At 42.3% G+C, this 18636-nt stretch overlaps 1 protein-coding gene across 4 annotated transcripts in view; it reads left to right on the top strand.

Annotated features, from left to right (window-relative positions):
• Positions 1-16671: 16671 nt before the first annotated feature.
• LOC120306744 (cytochrome P450 2J2-like) overlaps positions 16672-18636 on the top strand; it is a 40584-nt gene continuing 38619 nt past the window's right edge. Inside the window, exons 1-2 of one of the 4 annotated variants that reach the window (XM_039340499.1) lie at positions 16672-16997; positions 17198-17529. In XM_039340499.1, the coding sequence (XP_039196433.1) occupies positions 17359-17529 (171 nt within the window). In that variant the 5' untranslated portion in view covers positions 16672-16997; positions 17198-17358. Of the gene's footprint in view, positions 16998-17197; positions 17530-18636 lie in introns of those variants that run through there. The other 3 variants (XM_039340498.1, XM_039340500.1, XM_039340508.1) reach the window with 3 other exon arrangements.

Genomic DNA, 18636 nt, shown 5'->3' on the forward strand with positions numbered 1-18636 from the left:
AGGACTGTATTGTAGACTGGAGATAGATGATATTATATCTCTCCCCCTCTGTTGAGAGACGGCCGTTCAGTTTGGACATAGATGGCTAACACAGTCCTTTCAACAGTTCCAAGAAGGCTCCACAGCCATTTGCACTCCTCAGGGGACCTTGATGACACAAATAAACTTCCAGGTGGCCTCAATGACTCTCTAGAAGAATGCAAATGACCAGCTATCCTTCCATTCCCCAATATCCAGTCAGAGCTGGAGAAGCTTCTTGGATGAGAAGTGAAATGTCTTCAAAGAAAAACAAAGCCCAGTTGCCTTGTGAAAAATCATCTTTGGGACAACTATGACCTGGATGATTGAGAATCTCCATAGACATGAGACCAGTACTAAATACTGAGGTCACATTCCCCATGAGTGGCCCCACTCTTTACCTCTTGCCATATTTACAATGATCAGACACTACAGAAATATACTGTCCTGTCCTGGCTTCCATGCCAGACATTTCAGCCCTACTATTATTGATCTAAAAGAGCCAGTTTAATCTAGCGGTTAAGGCACCAGACTAGAAAGCAAGTGTCATGTAGGTCACATATGCAGATTCTGGCAGCAATAAAGTCTGTTATTGTACTACTATACCACAACCGATGACCCTACAATGGCTGGTAAAGCTCCACCCCAAAATTCCCAAAGGCAGCCACCCACAGTCAGTGCAACCTGGTCCTACAAACTAGACCCAACAGTCACTAGAGCTGATTCACAAAGCAAGGAGGAAGTCCGTAGTCCACCAACAATGTAATAATAATAATAATAGTAGTAGTAGTAGTAATAGTAGTAGTAGTAGTAGTAGTAGTAGTAGCAGCAGCAGTAGTATTAAAGTTGGAAGGGACCTTGGAGGTCATCTAGTCCAACCCCCTGCTCAGGCAGGAAACCCTGTACCATTTTGGACAAATGGCTGTCCAGTCTCTTCTTTAAAACTTCCAGTGTTGGAACATTCACAGCTTCTGGAGGCAGGTTGTTCCACTGATTATTTGTTCTAACTGTCAGGAAATTTCTCCTTAGTTCTAGGTTGCTTCTCTCCTTGATTAGTTTCCACCCATTGCTTCTTGTTCTGCCTTCAGGCGCTTTGGAAAATAGCTTGACTCCCTCTTCTTTGTGGCAGCCCCTGAGATATTGGAACACTGCTATCATGTCCCTCCTCATCCTTCTCTTCATTAGACTAGACATACCAATTCCAGCAGCCGTTCCTTATATGCTTTAGCCTCCAGTCCCCTAATCATCTTTGTTGTTCTTCTCTGTACTCTTTCTAGAGTCTCAACATCTTTTTTACATCGCTGTGACCAAAACTGAATGCAATATTCCAAGTGAGGCCTTACCAAGGCCTTTTAAAGTGGTATTAACACTTCACATGATCTTGATTCTATCCCTCTGTTAATGCAGCCCAGCACTGTGTTGGCTTTTTTGGCAGCTGCAGCACACTGCTGGCTCATATTTAGGTGATTGTCCACCGGGACTCCAAGGTCCCTCTCACAGTTATTACTATTGAGCAAGGTACCCCCTATTCTATACCTGTACATTTGGTTTTTCTTGCCTAAATGTAGAACCTTACTTTTTTCACCATTGAATTTCATTTTTTTAGATAGTGCCCAGTGTTCAAGTCTGTCCAGATCCTTCTGTATCTTAAGACTGTCTTCTGGAGTGTTGGCTATTCCTGCCAGCTTGGTGTCTTCTGCAAATTTGATGAGTTCCTCATCTATCCCCTCATCCAAATCGTTGATGAAGATGTTGAAGAGTACTGGGCCCAGAACAGAGCCCTGGGGCACCCCACTACACACTTCCCTCCATGTAGATGCAGTTCCATTGAGGACCACAGTATAGAAACCACAGGGTTTCTACATTGTGGTCCTCAACCCTGAACCCTATGGTCCTCAACTCTGAACCCTGTGGTTCAGAGACCACAGGGAGGAACATGATCCAAAGTCAAAGAAGCAGAGTTCACGAAGGCCAGGGAAGTGTGTGCCGAAACAAACAATTATTCCTAATGAAGGCATCCTCCTCTGGCCTCTGGTTAAATCAGCCCGAGCCAGGTGTTCCTTATGAGGAGGAACAAGTCAGCCTCCTCAACAGCAGCCTCACAAACCTCCTCTGAGCTTCCCTCTGCTCCACTGTCCATGCCCTGGGATCAGATGGTGGAAGCAGCTATTCCTCATCAGAGGGGATCTGTTGCATCTCATCACTACTGGCTATCTGCAGCAGATCCTTGTCTGTGTCTGTGAAGGCAGGCAGCTCCCTGTCCAGTCAACCAGTTCCCCCAATGTCAGAGGGGCCTTGGATAGCATTGTCCTCAGCCTCTGGACTCTCCAGACATTCCAGGGGAAATGGGTCATCCCTGTCAGATGGTTCCAGTTCCAACTCTTCTTCTTTCTCCAAACCAGAATCCAATGGGGACATGACACCCAGGGATGGTGAGTTCAAGTCCTGCCTTAGCCATGAAAGCAGCTGGATGACCTTGGGTCAGTCACTGTCTCTCAGCCCAACACTTCACTGAGTTGTTGTGGAGAAAATAGGAGAAGGAAGCTGTGTTAGATACATTCACCACTTTGAGTTATTTATGGAAATAATAAAGACAGGATATAAATAAATAAATAAATGAACAAATAAACGATCTTATTCCAACTAATAAAAAGTCAGTGATAAGGTGAGTCCAACGTGCACTATAGCACTTGCTCTCAGCACCTTCAAGCAACAACCCTTTTCCTCACTGCTACAAAGAAGTCACATCCAACTCTGCCCTTATCCCGCAATACACTCACTCTGAATGTGACAACTCACTATGGCCAACTTGCCATGTTGAATTGTGGGTTTCTTGGTGCTCCCTCAGCTTGGTGGTTTCCATGTACACATTTCATTACCAAACTAAGTAGCAACATCAGTGCTGGAAAGGAGTGGTGTTTGCTGTTATTTTTTTTATTAGATTGTAGGTCCCATGTTAATGTCTGCTCATATGCATGTTGATTGCTGGTGAGAAGGAGCTTTGATCTTTTTGTTTCCTTTCAGGTTATTTGAGAGGTATGTAGATGTTGGTCATCTGTATGTACCGTATTTTCTGGTGTATAAGACGACTTTCTAAACTCTGAAAATCTTCTCAGAAGTCAGGGGTTGTCTTATACGCAGGAATATATGGGTAGCTGTTCTCTGAATTTAAAACCAATCTGCCCCCTAGTGGCCAGCCCTATTTTTTTTACAGAAATAAGCACTAACAGGACAAAGCTTTCTAGCAGAAAAGGAGCTCCTATAGTGCTCATCTATAAACAGAAATTCAATATTGTACTGTATTTTCTGGCGTATAAGATGACTTTCTAAACCCTGAAAATCTTCTCAAAAGTTGGGGGTCATCTTATATGCCCAGTCGCCTTATACGCTGGAATATACGGTACCTATTAATAGACAATTTGTTTGAGTGTCGAGCAATACATCAAATACATCTCAGAAACCACCAATAGACTTTTACCACCACATGGATTGCTGTAGCTCTGCTCTTAAAATTGTGTATTCCTCATCATGCGAGAATATTTTACTAGAAAATAACAAAAGCGTTATCGATTTAGTCATCTAACCCTATCAAAAAATAAAATATTTTCTAGTTGAATGCTTTAATTACTAAATGGCTTTATATAAGGGATATACCAATTAGATCCTTATTGCTGGAAGTGGGGTAGAGTTATCCACTCCCAGGATACATTTCAGAAAATAGATTGCATCATTTCCATTAAAAAGGCATTTGTATATTCCCACAGTTCTGTTTCATTTGTGATCATTGGGACTATTTTGCTGTTATAGATCTTTATGATAGGAAGTAAAGAAACCAAGTAACTATAGTAGTTGATGAACTGCCCTATGGCATTGGCAGAGGCTGTAGCCCTTCTCTTAAATGTGGGAGTCAGAAACCTTGTTTTCTGTGAAACCCAGTCCTGCGTATAGGTAGGACGTAACTTGAGGTGTACATTCCCTATCCAAGTTCCAACTATACATACTCCACCTCTTTCTGAAAATAATTACTTTAGGTTTGAATTTATTGATCTTCAGGTCATTGAGCGCACAATATGAATGATCCCTACCTGGATACATGACATCAATACTACCTCATCTGCATAGAGCACAATGTTTACGTGTTTAATTCTGGGGATATGCATATTAGTTAAATGGAGGGACCTTGGGATTTCATTCATTCAGCTAGTTCATTGCTAAGCACAATAGTTTTTAAGTAAATTTTGCCCCAGTTTATGATCTTTCTTGCCATTGTTGTTAAATGAATCAGTGCAGTTATTAAATTAGTTACACAATTGTTAAGTAAATCTGGCTTCCCTATTGATTTTGCTTGTCAGAAGGTTGCAAAAGATGATCACATGATCTATAAATAGATGTCAGTTGGCAAGCACCCAAATTTTGATCACATGAGCATAAGGTTGCTGCAATGGTTGTAAATGTGGAAACAGTCGTTAAGTCTCTTTTTCAGTGCCATTGTAACTTTCAATAGTTACTAAATGAATGGTTGTAAATCAAAGATTACCTGTATCCAGATTAGAGAAAATGGGAGCCGGTATACATCCTTGACTGAGTCCCTTATTGGTACTAAGTACTACGCATTCCTGTCTGTGTGTACCTTAGGCATAAATTTGTGTATAATGCCTTGAATAAAGAGAGGAGTGTAGGATCCATGCTTGGCTCCATAGGTTTCTTCCACAGGTGGTCCCTGTTTATTAAATCAAATGTTGCACTGAGGTCTATAAAATTGTAAACATCTGTCTTCCCTTAATGGTATACATTTCTATTAGATGACATAAAACGAAACCATTATCAATGGTGAGGTGATCAGACCTAAAACCAGTTTACTCTTTGGGTAGAAATCCCTTTTCAATTACCCAGTCCTCATTTGGCCTATGATTTGGCTATGATGTCAATGAGATTAATTAGTCTGTAACTGAAGGATCATCCTTATTACACTTTTGCTAAATGGGGACTACAATAGAAATTTTGACAGGAATTATTTATATGGGTAAATAAACGTGCAGATAAAGGAGCTCACCAATCAAAGTGACATTTCAATAATTTAGAACAGCTTTCAATGGCTACATAGTTTTTGTACAAACAAGGGTGAAACCCAGACTGAAAGTCCCCCACCCCCAAGGTTACAAAGTAAAAAATTGAACTCTCCACCTCTTCAGTATGTCATAAATCATAATCCCCAATTAACTACTTTCGCGGGCCTTTTAACGGAAACTTCATCCTACCAAAACTTAGGTAACTTGACCTTGGTTCCTATTCTGACACAAACTTAAAGTGATCTCTTTTAAATCCTGTCAGATAGTTAACTCAAAAGAAACAATCTTATAATAAACAAAATATATTTTAATGAGAAAGATTACTTGCGTTCACGTTGAGATTGGTGCTGCTGGAAATACATGTTTGTTCATCTTTTAGATCCTTCCTTTAGGTAAGAAGATATTGCTCTTCACACCATCTTTATGTTTATAGGGAGACCTTCCATGGCCCATGCTTCTTACAGACAAAGAGATTCCCATGTGGCTTGTGTCCAGGAAGTCTCCCAAAGACCTTTGGAACTCCTCCCACTGACCCATCCACATACCTAGCATTTAACCCAATAACTGCCAGACCTTCCAACATAGAGCTGGGCCATAGAGCTATATGGGCCATAGAGCTATATGGGCTAGAACACTCCCCACTTGGAAATTTATATTTCCACTACTAAAATAGTAAAAACGTAGCATCAAGGCATGCAATACTCATTGTGGTTAACTTGTGACTAAATAGGTAAAAACTTGGTATCAAACATGCATAACTATAAGGTAAACATAAAACATGCACAATTATGAAAAAAGGCAAGTGTTACATCAAACAATGCATAAGACAATACATAATTTGAGGTTTAATCTTCTGGTTCAGTCTTCATCAGCGATGGACCAAATCAGTGATCAGCCTGGTACAAGTGTCTTTGAGTCACGACCTGACTCACGTGGCTTCATGATCTGGATCTCAGCTGGGTAAATTAGTTCATCAAGTGCGTGGGCCCGGTGCGCAGGAACTGTGGGCCAATAGTTCTGGTATGCAGTCTTGTCTCCCAATGAGACAAGGCCTTCTTCCTGTGAAGGAGACTGGAACCAAATCTGGAACAGAAAAAACTGGAACCCAAGCTTCTTGGGAATGAGGGGAACTGGATTCACAGGATACTCAGGAACTGAAAAACCTGGAAAGACATAAACAGCTGGATCTGGAAACTCAGGAACAGCTGGGGCTGAAGAATCAAGGTCAGGAACATCAGGAAACTCAGGAACAGCTGGAGCTGGAAACTCAGGATCAGGAACATCTGGAAACTCAGGAACAGCCGGAGCTGAAGAATCAGGAACAACAGCTGGGACTGAAGGGTCAGGAACAGCAGCTGGAAGTGAAGAATCAGGAACGACAGCTTGAGCAGAAGACTCAGGATACTCAAGAACCGAAGGGTCTGGAGCCACCGGTGGAGTACTGAAGAGGACTGCTACTGTTGTCGTCAGGGTGAGGACTTCATGTGTGGGTGTCAGTGTATTTAATGACATGGAGTCCATGAAAGGCAGTAAGTCCTTGCAGGCTTCTACAAGGCTAATTCTTGGGGTGCTGAGACAAGTGATCAAGACAATCAAAACTATGCCTAACTTCAGTTGTCTCCGCTTAGACAGGGTTTTGAAGCGGATTGGTTGACGTTTACCGGGTGTCTGAGGTTGAAGGTTGGCACTTTGATCTGAAGCTGGAAGTGCATAACGTTTTGGTCTGTGTGGCATCTGTCTATTTGGACAGGCCAAGAGCTGAAGACTTTCTAGCCAGATCAGTTCTGTTATCTATGTGGCAAGGTTGGGCCACTTTACTTGGTTGACAAAGTTCTTATTTGTTGGCACATGTTGCCATTGTTCAGGGCTTAAGGATGTTTCAATCCTTTTCTCTCTGTTGCTTACATGGACGTAGAAGTGTCCACTTTGTTTGCAGATGTAGCTTGACATCACCTTGCTGTCAGCGTAGAAGGTGGTGGACTGTAGTTCAAGGCACCACGTCTTTGCTGTCAAGTTGGTCAGCTTTACAGCTAAAGTGGTGCCATATAGCTGTAACCTTGGTACGGTGTGGCCTTGTTGCATTGTTAGTTTTGCTTTTCCAAAGAAGACACCAAGACTGCAGCACTCCCCGCTGTAGACTCTGATGCATCTTATGGTCACAAACAAGATAACGTAAGTGTGGCTCTCCCCGCTGTAGAGTGAGACGTATCTTAAGGCTGCAGACACCTTCGTAGGCACATCTAAGGAAGCGTACAACTCTTTCTTCTGCATTGGGGCAGGTGAGCTGGAGACATACATGCGCTGCACTTGCATGCTTTGGAGACATTTTGGGAGTATGCTCCATGACTCCCAGTCTTGGGGGCATTGTTTGTCTTGTTTGTCCTTTATGGACAAAGCTAAATTGTAGTAAGTCTTGCTTGTCTGGAACACGGTTGCTTCCAAAACAGGTTTGGTTGTTACAAACGTGCGATGCTCTAGGTGCGGTTGGAGCACTGTTGCTACCAAAACAGGTTTGGTTGTCACAAGCATGCAGTGTTGTTCTAGGCGCGGTTGGAACACTGTTGCTACCAAAACAGGTTTGGTTGTCACAAGCATGCAGTATTGTAGGTGTGGTTTTATGGGGTTCAATGGGGTAATAACGGTGGCAAGATCTTGTGGCACTCCCCACTGTGCAGTTGTTGCCGTTGCTGGGGTAATAATGGTGGCAAGATCTTGTGGCACTCCCCGCTGTGCAGTTGTTGCCATCAGGTTCAATGTGGCAGCAACGGCAGGAGGATCTCGTGACCTAGGTGTCGTGTCATCAACTCTGTGGTTGACCAGCGAATCAGGTTGTTGAGATTTCTCTGTTTGTCTACTCGGTCTTGGGGGGCTTGTGGCTGGCTGAGGTGCTCTCATCTGTGCATTCTGGAGTGCGCTTTGGTTGTCCACATAGGCCTGTACACGGCTGTGAGAACTTTCCCTTCCTAGACTTTCCAAATTGGGCGTTGATATGGCATCTTCTAACTCTCTCTGCAGGATCACTTCTATTGCGGCTGCCTCTTTTGCTCTCTGTTGTCGCTGGAAAATCTCAAAGTTGGCCTGAGCTTTGGCCAAGTCTTCTCTATGTAGCTTGTCGTCTACTGCTGCTTCTGCAGCAACGTTGGCCATTGCGGTATTGATCCGTGCTTCCCTGAGACGGGCGGCAATACTCTCTGCTCCTGAGGCTCGAGATGCATGGCTCTGGCGAGAAGATACCTTTGAATGGTGGGAGGGTCCTGTGATATGCGATTGTTGGGACATGCTGGAATGTGTCTTGGATATGTGGCGGAAAGATGAGGCTGTTCCAGACACGTGGGATGGATCTGCGTGCGACCGTTGGGATGGTGCATATGAATAGCAGGAGACTTCGGACTTGGCCCTGTCGACCAGTCTGCTTTTCTGACGAGGCTTGGGCTGTGGGGAACCCTGTGAGCTCTCTAGAAACGTCTTGCGTTCCTTGTTTAGTACCTTGAGGTTGTGCATCTTGCTATCGATTCTTGAGTCTCTTAATTGTTCTTGAATGTCCTTGAGTTGCCGTTCAGAGTCCATCCATTGCACGTAGGCGTCTTCCTTATCTCCTTCCACTGCATGTGCCCGTTCTGGGGAGAGTTCCTCCTTCTGTTCATGGTAGAGTTTGTATAATCTCTCCCAACTTCGTTCATGGCGTCTGTGGATGATGTGCCATTTCTCCATCAGATGTGAATGCATGGCGTCTGTGGGATGGTTGATGTATCTCAACTAGGCTGATAGGTTGAACCCCTTCTGCTAGACCAGTAGGATGCTTAGCTATGGCTAGGATAGGTTCAGTGTCCTTCTCAGCTATTTTGAAGAGAATTTGAAGAACTTCTCTCTTTGACCACTACGGGTCGCTACTTGTAGATCAGCTTCTGAGGTGCTGTCTGTGGGTGGAGATGCCACTGGGTGCGTTCTCCTGTGTTTGTGGGTACTTCAGTGCAGTTCATCCCTTCACCACTAGGGGTCACTTGCTGTGGGTCAGCTACCAGGGTGCTCTGGCTTCGAGGTTCACCCTTTGTCCACTAGAGGGGCTTCTCTGGGTGCAGTTAAAGGCTTGCATGTAGAGCTTCCTTTAACCACTAGGGGGCGTCTGGAGAAAGGCTAGCCAAATTCTTCCTATTGCCACGTTACTGCTAGTGAGCCACTGAGAGAATGTAGAGGTACAAACTCCCACCTGGTCAGTTGCAGGCTGGAACTCCGGGTCATTAGCTGTGATAATAGGCGAAGGCAATTGGCTCTTGCTTCCTGTCTCTCAAGCTGGAACAGCTTAACTTTCAGCTTGAGTGAGTGAGTGAGTACTTTTGGTAAGTTCACTCTGTGCCCTCTAGGGGGTGTTAAAAAGGCTAGCCAAATTCTTCCTATTACCACGTTACTGCTAGTGAGCCACTGAAAGAATGTAGAGGTACAAACTCCCACCTGGTCAGTTGCAGGCTGGAACTCCGGGTCATCAGCTGTGATAATAAGCAAAGAGACTTGGCTTTGATTTCGTGCTCAGCTTGGGTGAGTGAGTGAATGCTTCAGGTAAGATCACTCTGTGCCCTCTGGGGGGTGTTGGTAGCTGGGGATAACTTTAAGTAGCTTGCACTTTAACTAACAGATTTGCTCTGTTGTGTGCTGAATTAATTGTGGCTGTTGTTACTCAGCTAGAAAAAAAATTGCATGACCACCAGGGGGTGCTTCTGCGATGATTCCTCCTTATAACATTGGCTGAAATTCCGAGCATATCTAGGGCTGTCACTATGGCAACAGATGAGTTTATTGAAAGGCAATAAACCTTGCTTTTTTCTGAACTTTAGAGGCAGTCATTAAACAGTTCTTTGTTTCAGGCTGCATGATTCACTGGCAAAGAGGGGAGGGGGAAAGGCCCAAGCTCCTTTTGGTGTTAAAATTCAAACTTTTCATGCAAGGAACAAAAGTGTAGATTTTTGTTTTCCTTTCTCCCCGCTATAAACATTAATTTGAGAACAGGTCCAAGGTACTTTTTACTTTGAAGGTTAGCTAGTAAGCGAATTAGCATAACAAAACCTCTGAATCACTCCTTGAAAGCTGTTTTTTACACAGACACGCTGGCTTTGCTTTGCAGGCTTTTAAAGGCATCAAGAGAATCTTTACTTCCTTGAAGGTTTATTATAAAAATAAAGTTTATTATGCAGAGAAAGGGCTAACCAATTTGATTCTCTTTCTTCAAACTGTTGCAGCTTTGAGGGGAGAATTAATCTTTGCCAATTTACTATTTGCTTTCAAAGGATGGCACAAATTATGAGTATATCTTCTTACTATTCTGACACAAACTTAAAATGATCTCTTTTAAATCCTGTCAGATAGTTAACTCAAAAGAAACGATCTTATAATAAACAAAATATATTTTAATGAGAAAGATTACTTGCGTTCACGTTGAGATTGGTGCTGCTGGAAATACATGTTTGTTCATCTTTTAGATCCTTCCTTTAGGTAAGAAGATATTGCTCTTCACACCATCTTTATGTTTATAGGGAGACCTTCCATGGCCCATGCTTCTTACAGACAAAGAGATTCCCATGTGGCTTGTGTCCAGGAAGTCTCCCAAAGACCTTTGGAACTCCTCCCACTGACCCATCCACATACCTAGCATTTAACCCAATAACTGCCAGACCTTCCAACATAGAGCTGGGCCATAGAGCTATATGGGCCATAGAGCTATATGGGCCAGAACAGTTCCTACAGAATAGTTATTGTTGTGTCTAAACTAAGAGAATACATCTCCCTCCTCCCATCACCGTGGCAACTGAAAATGAAGTGAAGATGGCTGCAGCCAAATTCGTTTCAAGGTTGACATCATGTTTTTCACTGCTGTTGAAACTTTGAACGATCACCAAACGAACAGTTGTAAATTGAGGACTACCTGTACTCTGAAAAATGCATGAATTGTCATGGTGTGTCAGAGTAGCCACAAAAGCTGGTAGTAAGATCGGTCATGTACATCACCTTTGGGCATAACTTTAAATTAGAATGCATGCAGATACTCCTGCTTGTGATGTTTTGTGATTCACTCTAGTAGCATATTAATCACCATTTCACATGCAAGTATTTACTGAGGCAACCAACCATAAAATAAAAGGAGATGAATTCAAGTTCTTCCAAAGCCAAATCTCCCTTTGATCTTGGCTACTTCAATATAGTGTCTTACTCAGTGTGAACATAACACTTTAATTCTTACTCTCATGCATTGATTTTCCAATATACCGTAACTACCAGGATTATATTTATTCTCATGATTTGCAACACAGAGACAAAAATAACTATAAAAAACTTGCATAGAGTTCATTGTAATTTTTATTTTCCATTTTAAACATCAGAGCAGGAATGATCCCAACTCTACCTACAATGAAGAGAACCTGGTTCAGTGTATTGTTGATTTTTTTGGTGCTGGGACAGAGACAACCATGGCTACTCTGATGTGGGCACTGCTCCTCTTGACCAATCATCCCGACATCCAAGGTGAGAGAAATCTGGGCTGTGGGAGCAAGGGCCAGTCTCAGGTTCTATAATATACAGAAATTATTTGAAATTCTAAGCTATTGAATGAGCAACTGAATCTATTCTTCATAATAATTTTCCTATGTAGACTCTTGACCCTATAAGCAGGGGCATGAACTTAGCAGGATTAAAGGAAAGCCAGGAATGTACAGAGAGCCTTCTTTGAATTTTCAATAAAATGATGAGAGAGGAACTAAAAACTGGAATCAGTATAAATCTAAAACATTTAACACGTTCAAAGTAGAAATATACCCTGGTTTTCAGATTTGCTACTTGTTTCTGGCCTAAATTGCAGAAATCCCCTTTTTAGTGAAGGGGAAAGTAGTGGAAAAAATGGTTGCACTATGGGTCCTGGATGAAATGGATTATCTGGACCCCCTTCAGCCAGGTTTCAGGCCTGGTTATGGGACAGAGACAGCATTAACCATACTTGTGGACAGGGCTTTTTTTCTCATAGAATGCCCAGAACGGAGTTCTGGCACCTTTTTTGGATGGAACCTTGTAGGGTAGGCAAGGCGGGTTGTATCATGTATGTGAGTTCCAGCACTTTTTTTTTTTTAAGAAAAAAAGCACTGCTTGTGGATGATGTCTGGAGGGAGTGGAATGGGGATAGCACGTCTATCATTGCTCTTCTTTTCCCCTCTGTGGCTTTTGATACCATCAACCGTGGTATCCTTTTCAGCTGGCTGTGGGAATCGGGACTGGATGGTGCAGTGTTGCGCCAGTTCATCTCTTTTCTTCAAGGCCAGTCCCAATTGGTGGTGATAGGGAGTGAGAGGTCCAGTCCAAAGCTTCTCATTTGTGGCATGGTGCAGAGCTCCGTCCTGTCTCTGTTCCTTTAAAAGTCTTTATGAATCTGCATGGTGAGATCATCCAATACCATGGGGTGAGGTATCAACAATTTTTCCAGAATAGTCAACTTTGCACCTCCAGCCCAGTGACCTAAATGATGCTGTAGTTACCCTCTTGTAATGCCTGGACACAGTGGGTATCTGCATGGGGGACAACAGGCTTTAGCTTAACCCCTTATTCTGGAATGTAGGCGGTTGCTCTAGCCACTATCCAGATAGAATAACTCCATGGAATGGTAACATGCAGAATATTTATTGATCAGGAATTCGTAAGCATTAACTCACAGTTATGTAGATATATCTGTCACATGATTCATATTCTGTCCATTCATGCAGGTAAAAAGAGAATAATTTTCCTCCATCTTCATAAAGATCACATGCTGCTCTGGAGCTCCCAGCCGCATTGCTAGGATTCATGGAGAAAGATAATAAACCTGCCACGAAACAGGATGTCCCATAATAAAGACACAAGACCCTCCCAGTGGCTAATTAGAACACAGATATAACCATGTAACAACTAAACTACATTTCCCAGAAGGCCACCCTTCAGAGGGCAGCAATTTAACCCTTAAAATGCTACTTGGTCTACACACAATTTCCTAAGCTAGCTGTATTCTGGACCAGATGGCTACATACTGGGCCAGGACAACCCTGGTAGAACATAGTATAATAGAATTGGAAGAAACCTTCCTCAAGCCAGATGACCAATACTATTCCAGGAAAGTGGCTGTCCACTCTCTTCTCAAAAGCCTCCAGTGATGGAGCACCCACAACTTCAAAAGACAAGTTGTTCCATTGGCTGATTACTCTTATCGTTAGGAAATTTCTTCTTAGTTCTAGGTTGCTTCTCTCCTTGGTTAATTTCCAATCATCATTTCTTGTCTTGCCTTTTGGTCCTTTGAAAAATAGTTTGCCCCCCCATCTTTAAAGACACCCCTGAAATATTAGAACACTGCTATCATGTCACCCCGACACCTTATTTTGGTAAGATGGAGTCACTGAGGGATCAAAGGGACTCCAGGATCTTGGGGTTTATCATCTTTAGTTCTGAGTGGACTGCATTTTGCCAGACAGATCCTGTGTGCAATTTGTGGGTTCTTCCAGACTCATGACTCCAACTGAAAGAACAGGTGGCAGTCGAGGCTAGGAGACCCTTTGTGTAATTTCATGTTATTTGCTAATTGTACCCTTTCATGGATTGTGAGGATATGTGCAGCATCTCTCATGCCCTTGTAATCTCTCAGTTGGATTACTGCAATGTGCTCTACTTGGGCTACCCTTGAAGAGTATTTGTAAGTTACAGCTGGTAGCAAATCCAGTGGTGCAGCTACTTCTAGAGATCCCTTGGGTGGCATATATAACACCACTATTATATGTGCTGCACTGGTTGCTAGTTTGTTTCTGGGTCCAATTCAAGGTAAATTTAAAGCTATTTATGGAGTGGGTGTAGGGCAGGAGTCTCCCAAATTTCTGGGTTGGTGGCCCAGTGGGAAAGGGAGGGGGAGGCACCTTTGTGCATGCATGCATACACGTTCTATGTCCTAAAGTTCTGTTAAGGATTAAAATTTGGAAACAAGTAAATGAAACATAATAATGAAAATGAGGCTTCTATTTCTATTATTTTTTTCTAGAGAAAGTCCAGAAGGAGATTGAAGATGCCTTTAATTCCTCGATCTCAATTTCCTATCAGGATCGGAAGAAGCTGCCCTACACCAATGCCGTGATTCATGAAATGCAGCGTTTAAAAAATGTCTTGCTAGTTGGGCTTCCCAGGCAAAGTACAAAAGATGTGATGATGAAGAGTTACCACATTCCAAAGGTGAGAAATGCTAAGAATAGCCACTGCTCCCAGAAACTGCTTTGGAAATGAACAAATATGGGTCTATCAAGACAAGCTAAAACCAAACATGTCATTAATATTGTTTGAATATTTTTTGCAGAGGACCATAATTTTGTCAGACCTGCGTTCTGTTCTTCTTGACCCTGAATAATGGGAGACACCTGAAGAATTCAACCCAAATCACTTTTTAGATAAGGATGGGAAGTTCACTGAACGAGGAGAGTTTCTGCCCTTCGGAATAGGTACATCCATGAGCCCAAACCAGATTATCACTTATAGATTTCTGTCACCCCCATCACTGTGTTATTCTAAATTCATCATGAACTGAATAGAAAATCCATGAATCTCTATTTCTTCTACTTTCAAAACCATGAGAGTCTGAAATTCCTCTTAGGCTGCAAAGTTTAAACTATAAAGAAATACTAATTACATTTAGGTTGTAATCGGTAGAGCTTTGCACAATTATCTCTGTTTGGGGGAGAATTATTAACTAAATCCAAAGAAAACAAACCTACTTTCAGCTTCTTAATGAGGGATCTGCATCACAGAGTTTTGGTCCTAGATGCATTAAGCTCAGTCTTTTTAATGGCTGCAGAGCCCCCCCTACAACAGAGTTTTCATCCTGTCTGGCACTGCTTGTACACCAATGAATCTTTCTCTATTGCTGGTGCTGATAACAAAGGGCATAAAAGGCACAGCTTCGGTTATGATAGATATGGAAAAACTATTGTTGTCCTCCAAAACTCATGTCCTCCTACCTAAACATACAGGCCCAATGAACTACACCAGTCAGGTGGAAAGGAAAAAAAACACCCTTTTATGTCTAAATAAAAGGTCTACCCAGAAACAAGTTCTGAATGGGCACATCTATGCTTGGAGTGGACCTCCTTTGATGCAATTTTGAAAAGTACACATTGTCATAATGCCAAGCATAGAAATACATATCATTACAAAATAATTATTAAAAGCAGCATACATCTTGCTTACATCTTCAGGTCATAGCAAGACAATTTTAATTAATATGTCATCCACCTTATAGTAAAATGAGTTTGGGTTGCTTAGTTCAGCTAAAGCTTGAACTGCCCACAGCCAGCTGTTCGATCCTGACCGGCTCAAATTTGACTCAGCCTTCCATCCTTCTGAGGTCAGTAAAATGAGAACCCTGATGGTTGGGGCCAATATGCTGACATTGTAAATCACTCCCAGAGTGTGTTAAAGCCCAGTGGAGTGGTATACATCTTTGATCGCTATTGCTCTTGCTATTACTAAAGGTTACAAGTTAAAGGTTACAAGGGAGGGTAAGATGTTATCAATATTACTAATATTAGTCTTCCTTACTATAAACCTTCCTATGCAATTTGGTATCCTGGTCCTGCCCATCACCTATTTGGTCAGGGATTCCTTAGCAAGAAACAGATGGTCTGCTCAAATTGGCATTATTTCTGTTTAGCAATAGCAAGCATTTAGCACTTAGACTTATATACCACTTATATACCAGCCAAAGAAAAAATAAGGCATTGCATTTCTAGCCAGCATAGCCACAAGATGATGGGAACTGTGGTTCATGACACCCAAAATATATTAGTTTGGGTAAGGCTGGATTAAATTATAAAAGAGCCGATGAAGGGAAGTATTTTTGTGTCCGACAAAATAATTTGGGAGGGGGGGGATTTGACTTGGCCTTTTAATTTCAACTCACACCAATTCCTAACTTCCCATTCAATCCAGAGAGTTTTATTATTGCCTGGATTTTAGGGAGGGGAGGAGGCAAGAACAGACCACAAAGCTAATCTGCAAGTTTGCTCTCTAGCCGCCTGCACACCACCTTCCCGTGTGTGTGTGTGTGTGTGTGTGTGTGTGTGTGTGTGTATGTGTGTATGAGAGACAGAGAGAGAGATCCCCTTTTTGTAAGTTTGCTTACTCTGCAACTCCCTGCTCTCTCTCTCTCTCTCTCTCTCTCTCTCACACACACACACACACAAACACAGGTTAATAAAAAAGAGGAGGGGGGAGAAAGGTGGAAGCTCTCCTTTTTTGTAACACCTCGGCTTCCTCCTCCCCTCCTGGCTCTCTCTGTGTCTCTGTCTCTCTTACACACACACACACACACACACACACACACACACCCTCTTCCTGTTTTCTCATCCTTTCCCCCCAACGGAGTGGGAGGAAGTTAAAAAGAAAAGAGAGAAGGGGTGGAAGAATGGGGAAAGCTCTCCTTTTTTGTAACACCTCAGATTCCTCCGCCTCCTCCTCTTCCACTCCTGACTGGGCCTGATGGTTAAGCAGGGAGGGGAAGGGCGGGCTAAAGCAAATGAGCTGCTGCTGCTGCAGGCCACCAGCCCTGAGTGCTCTTGCTGTTTCGGCTCGCTGTTTCCTGCATGTGCTCCAAGGCACCATGCTGGGTTGCAATGGGCCAGGGCTGGGGCAGCAGGGGCTGGTCCCTTGCCATTTCTGGGACAGCCCCGGGGGGGGGGGACCAAATCTGGGCCCTCCCTAGGCCGCATCCGGCCCGTCGGCCTTGTGTTTGACATGTCTGATCTATTACAACAGCTCTTTTTATTAGTATGATGATTACACTTAATTTAGTTGCAAAAGGCTGCACCAGAGATGGTCCTCAACTGTATGAAGCCTTTATGAAGACAGTCTCTTGTTTGTAAGTAAAATTGAGTGAGTTTTATTTTCATGATAATGTCCTAAATTGGAATTGCAAGGATATGTATGAGATATAATGCTGGATTAGATATTATCTGTTTGGCGCAACAAGATTCTCCTTTATATTCAGATAGATTCTTTAGGCATGAGGAATAAGCATTATTTGTGTGGCATGTGGTTAAAGGCAACCTCATTAACCTGAATTAATGTAATAGTATCTTCCAGCACAAATGAGGCAGAGCATCAGCATCATGTGATTATTTGTTTCCCATCAACGGAGTATATAAAACAGGAAGAAAAAACAAAGCATCAGACAAAAGGCTACAACCATCTTCAGATCCACTAGTGAGAACCAAAGAAAAAATAACCCACGATCATGATGGTGATGGGAACATTTTTGTTTGTTTTGCTGCTTGCTCTGCTGATTCTCCTCTTCCTGAGGCAACTCTGGTCCCGAAGACATTTGCCTCCTGGTCCTTTGGCTCTACCTCTCGTTGGGACCTTGTGGGCTTACGGGATTTCATTTCGTGAAGATTATTTTCGTAAGGTATTTCATTCTAAATAATTTAACAAATAATATAAAATCATTCTCAATTATTTTCTCTGTAACATAACTGTAGAAAAATATATTAACCTAGTAAAATATTCTTGCATGATGAGGAATTTAATTAATCAAATGATAGTGATGACCTTAATAATGATAGTTCATTATTAAGTGCAATTATAGCTCTGGGATAAAAACTATTCAGAAAATGTGTAGTCCGAGTTTTAAATGTTCTATATCTTCTGCCAGAAGGCAACAGTTCAAAGAGATTGTAAGCAGGATGGGAAGAGTCTCTGAGAATGTTATGCAACTTCCTCAAACAGCGAGATTCGAAGATGTTGTCCAGGGCTGGTAGCTGGAGTCCGATAATATTCTGGGCAGTTTTAACAATACTCTGTAGAGCTTTTTTGTCCACTACAGAGCTGCTCCCATACCATGCAAGAATGCCATATCTCCCTGTAACGATGCTAAGAAAAAGACTCAGGCATGTCTTGAGCACAGGTTTGAAGCTGCATGACACAGCTTCACACAGCTTGACAAAACTCTGAGTTTATTGTTTCTTATATACTTTTTACATACATAGGCTTTACCATTAACTGCTGACATTTTACATTTAGAAGTTTAACCTTTAGTTGTTGACATAAAGTAATTGAAAAATTCCTTCATATAAGCAATTATTTTCTAGTAACACATTAACTGTTGAGAGCAGGTAAAACAAATACAGGTAAATTAGAAAAGGAGAAAGAACTGATAAAGACAAGAAGAGATAAAGACAGGAAGAGATAAGGGGGAACTTAAAGCATATTATTTATTTAGGTAGGTAAGCTATTAAATCAAAAGGGGGTGATCTTTTGGCTGCTTCCTTGGGACAAAGGGTATCAAAAGGTTATGAGGTTTGTGGGGGGCAATGCATGGCAGTTTGCTGCATGTGCAAATTCCTCCATATCTCACTTTTTTCTATTTTATTAATGAAGACATTCCAAGCAGGAGTAGTTAGTGGGTCTTAGCTTAGTATGGAAGAGTGCAAGACATCTTATTAAGTAAAGAAAAAAGACATTGAAATAAACAACAACAGCTGATAAGGATAGCAACTATTATAATGAGATATTG

Source organism: Crotalus tigris, unplaced genomic scaffold (genome assembly GCF_016545835.1).
Source record: "Crotalus tigris isolate CLP2741 ecotype Arizona unplaced genomic scaffold, ASM1654583v1 scf7180000017752.986373038:1224578, whole genome shotgun sequence".
NCBI classification, from domain to species: Eukaryota; Metazoa; Chordata; class Lepidosauria; order Squamata; family Viperidae; genus Crotalus; species Crotalus tigris.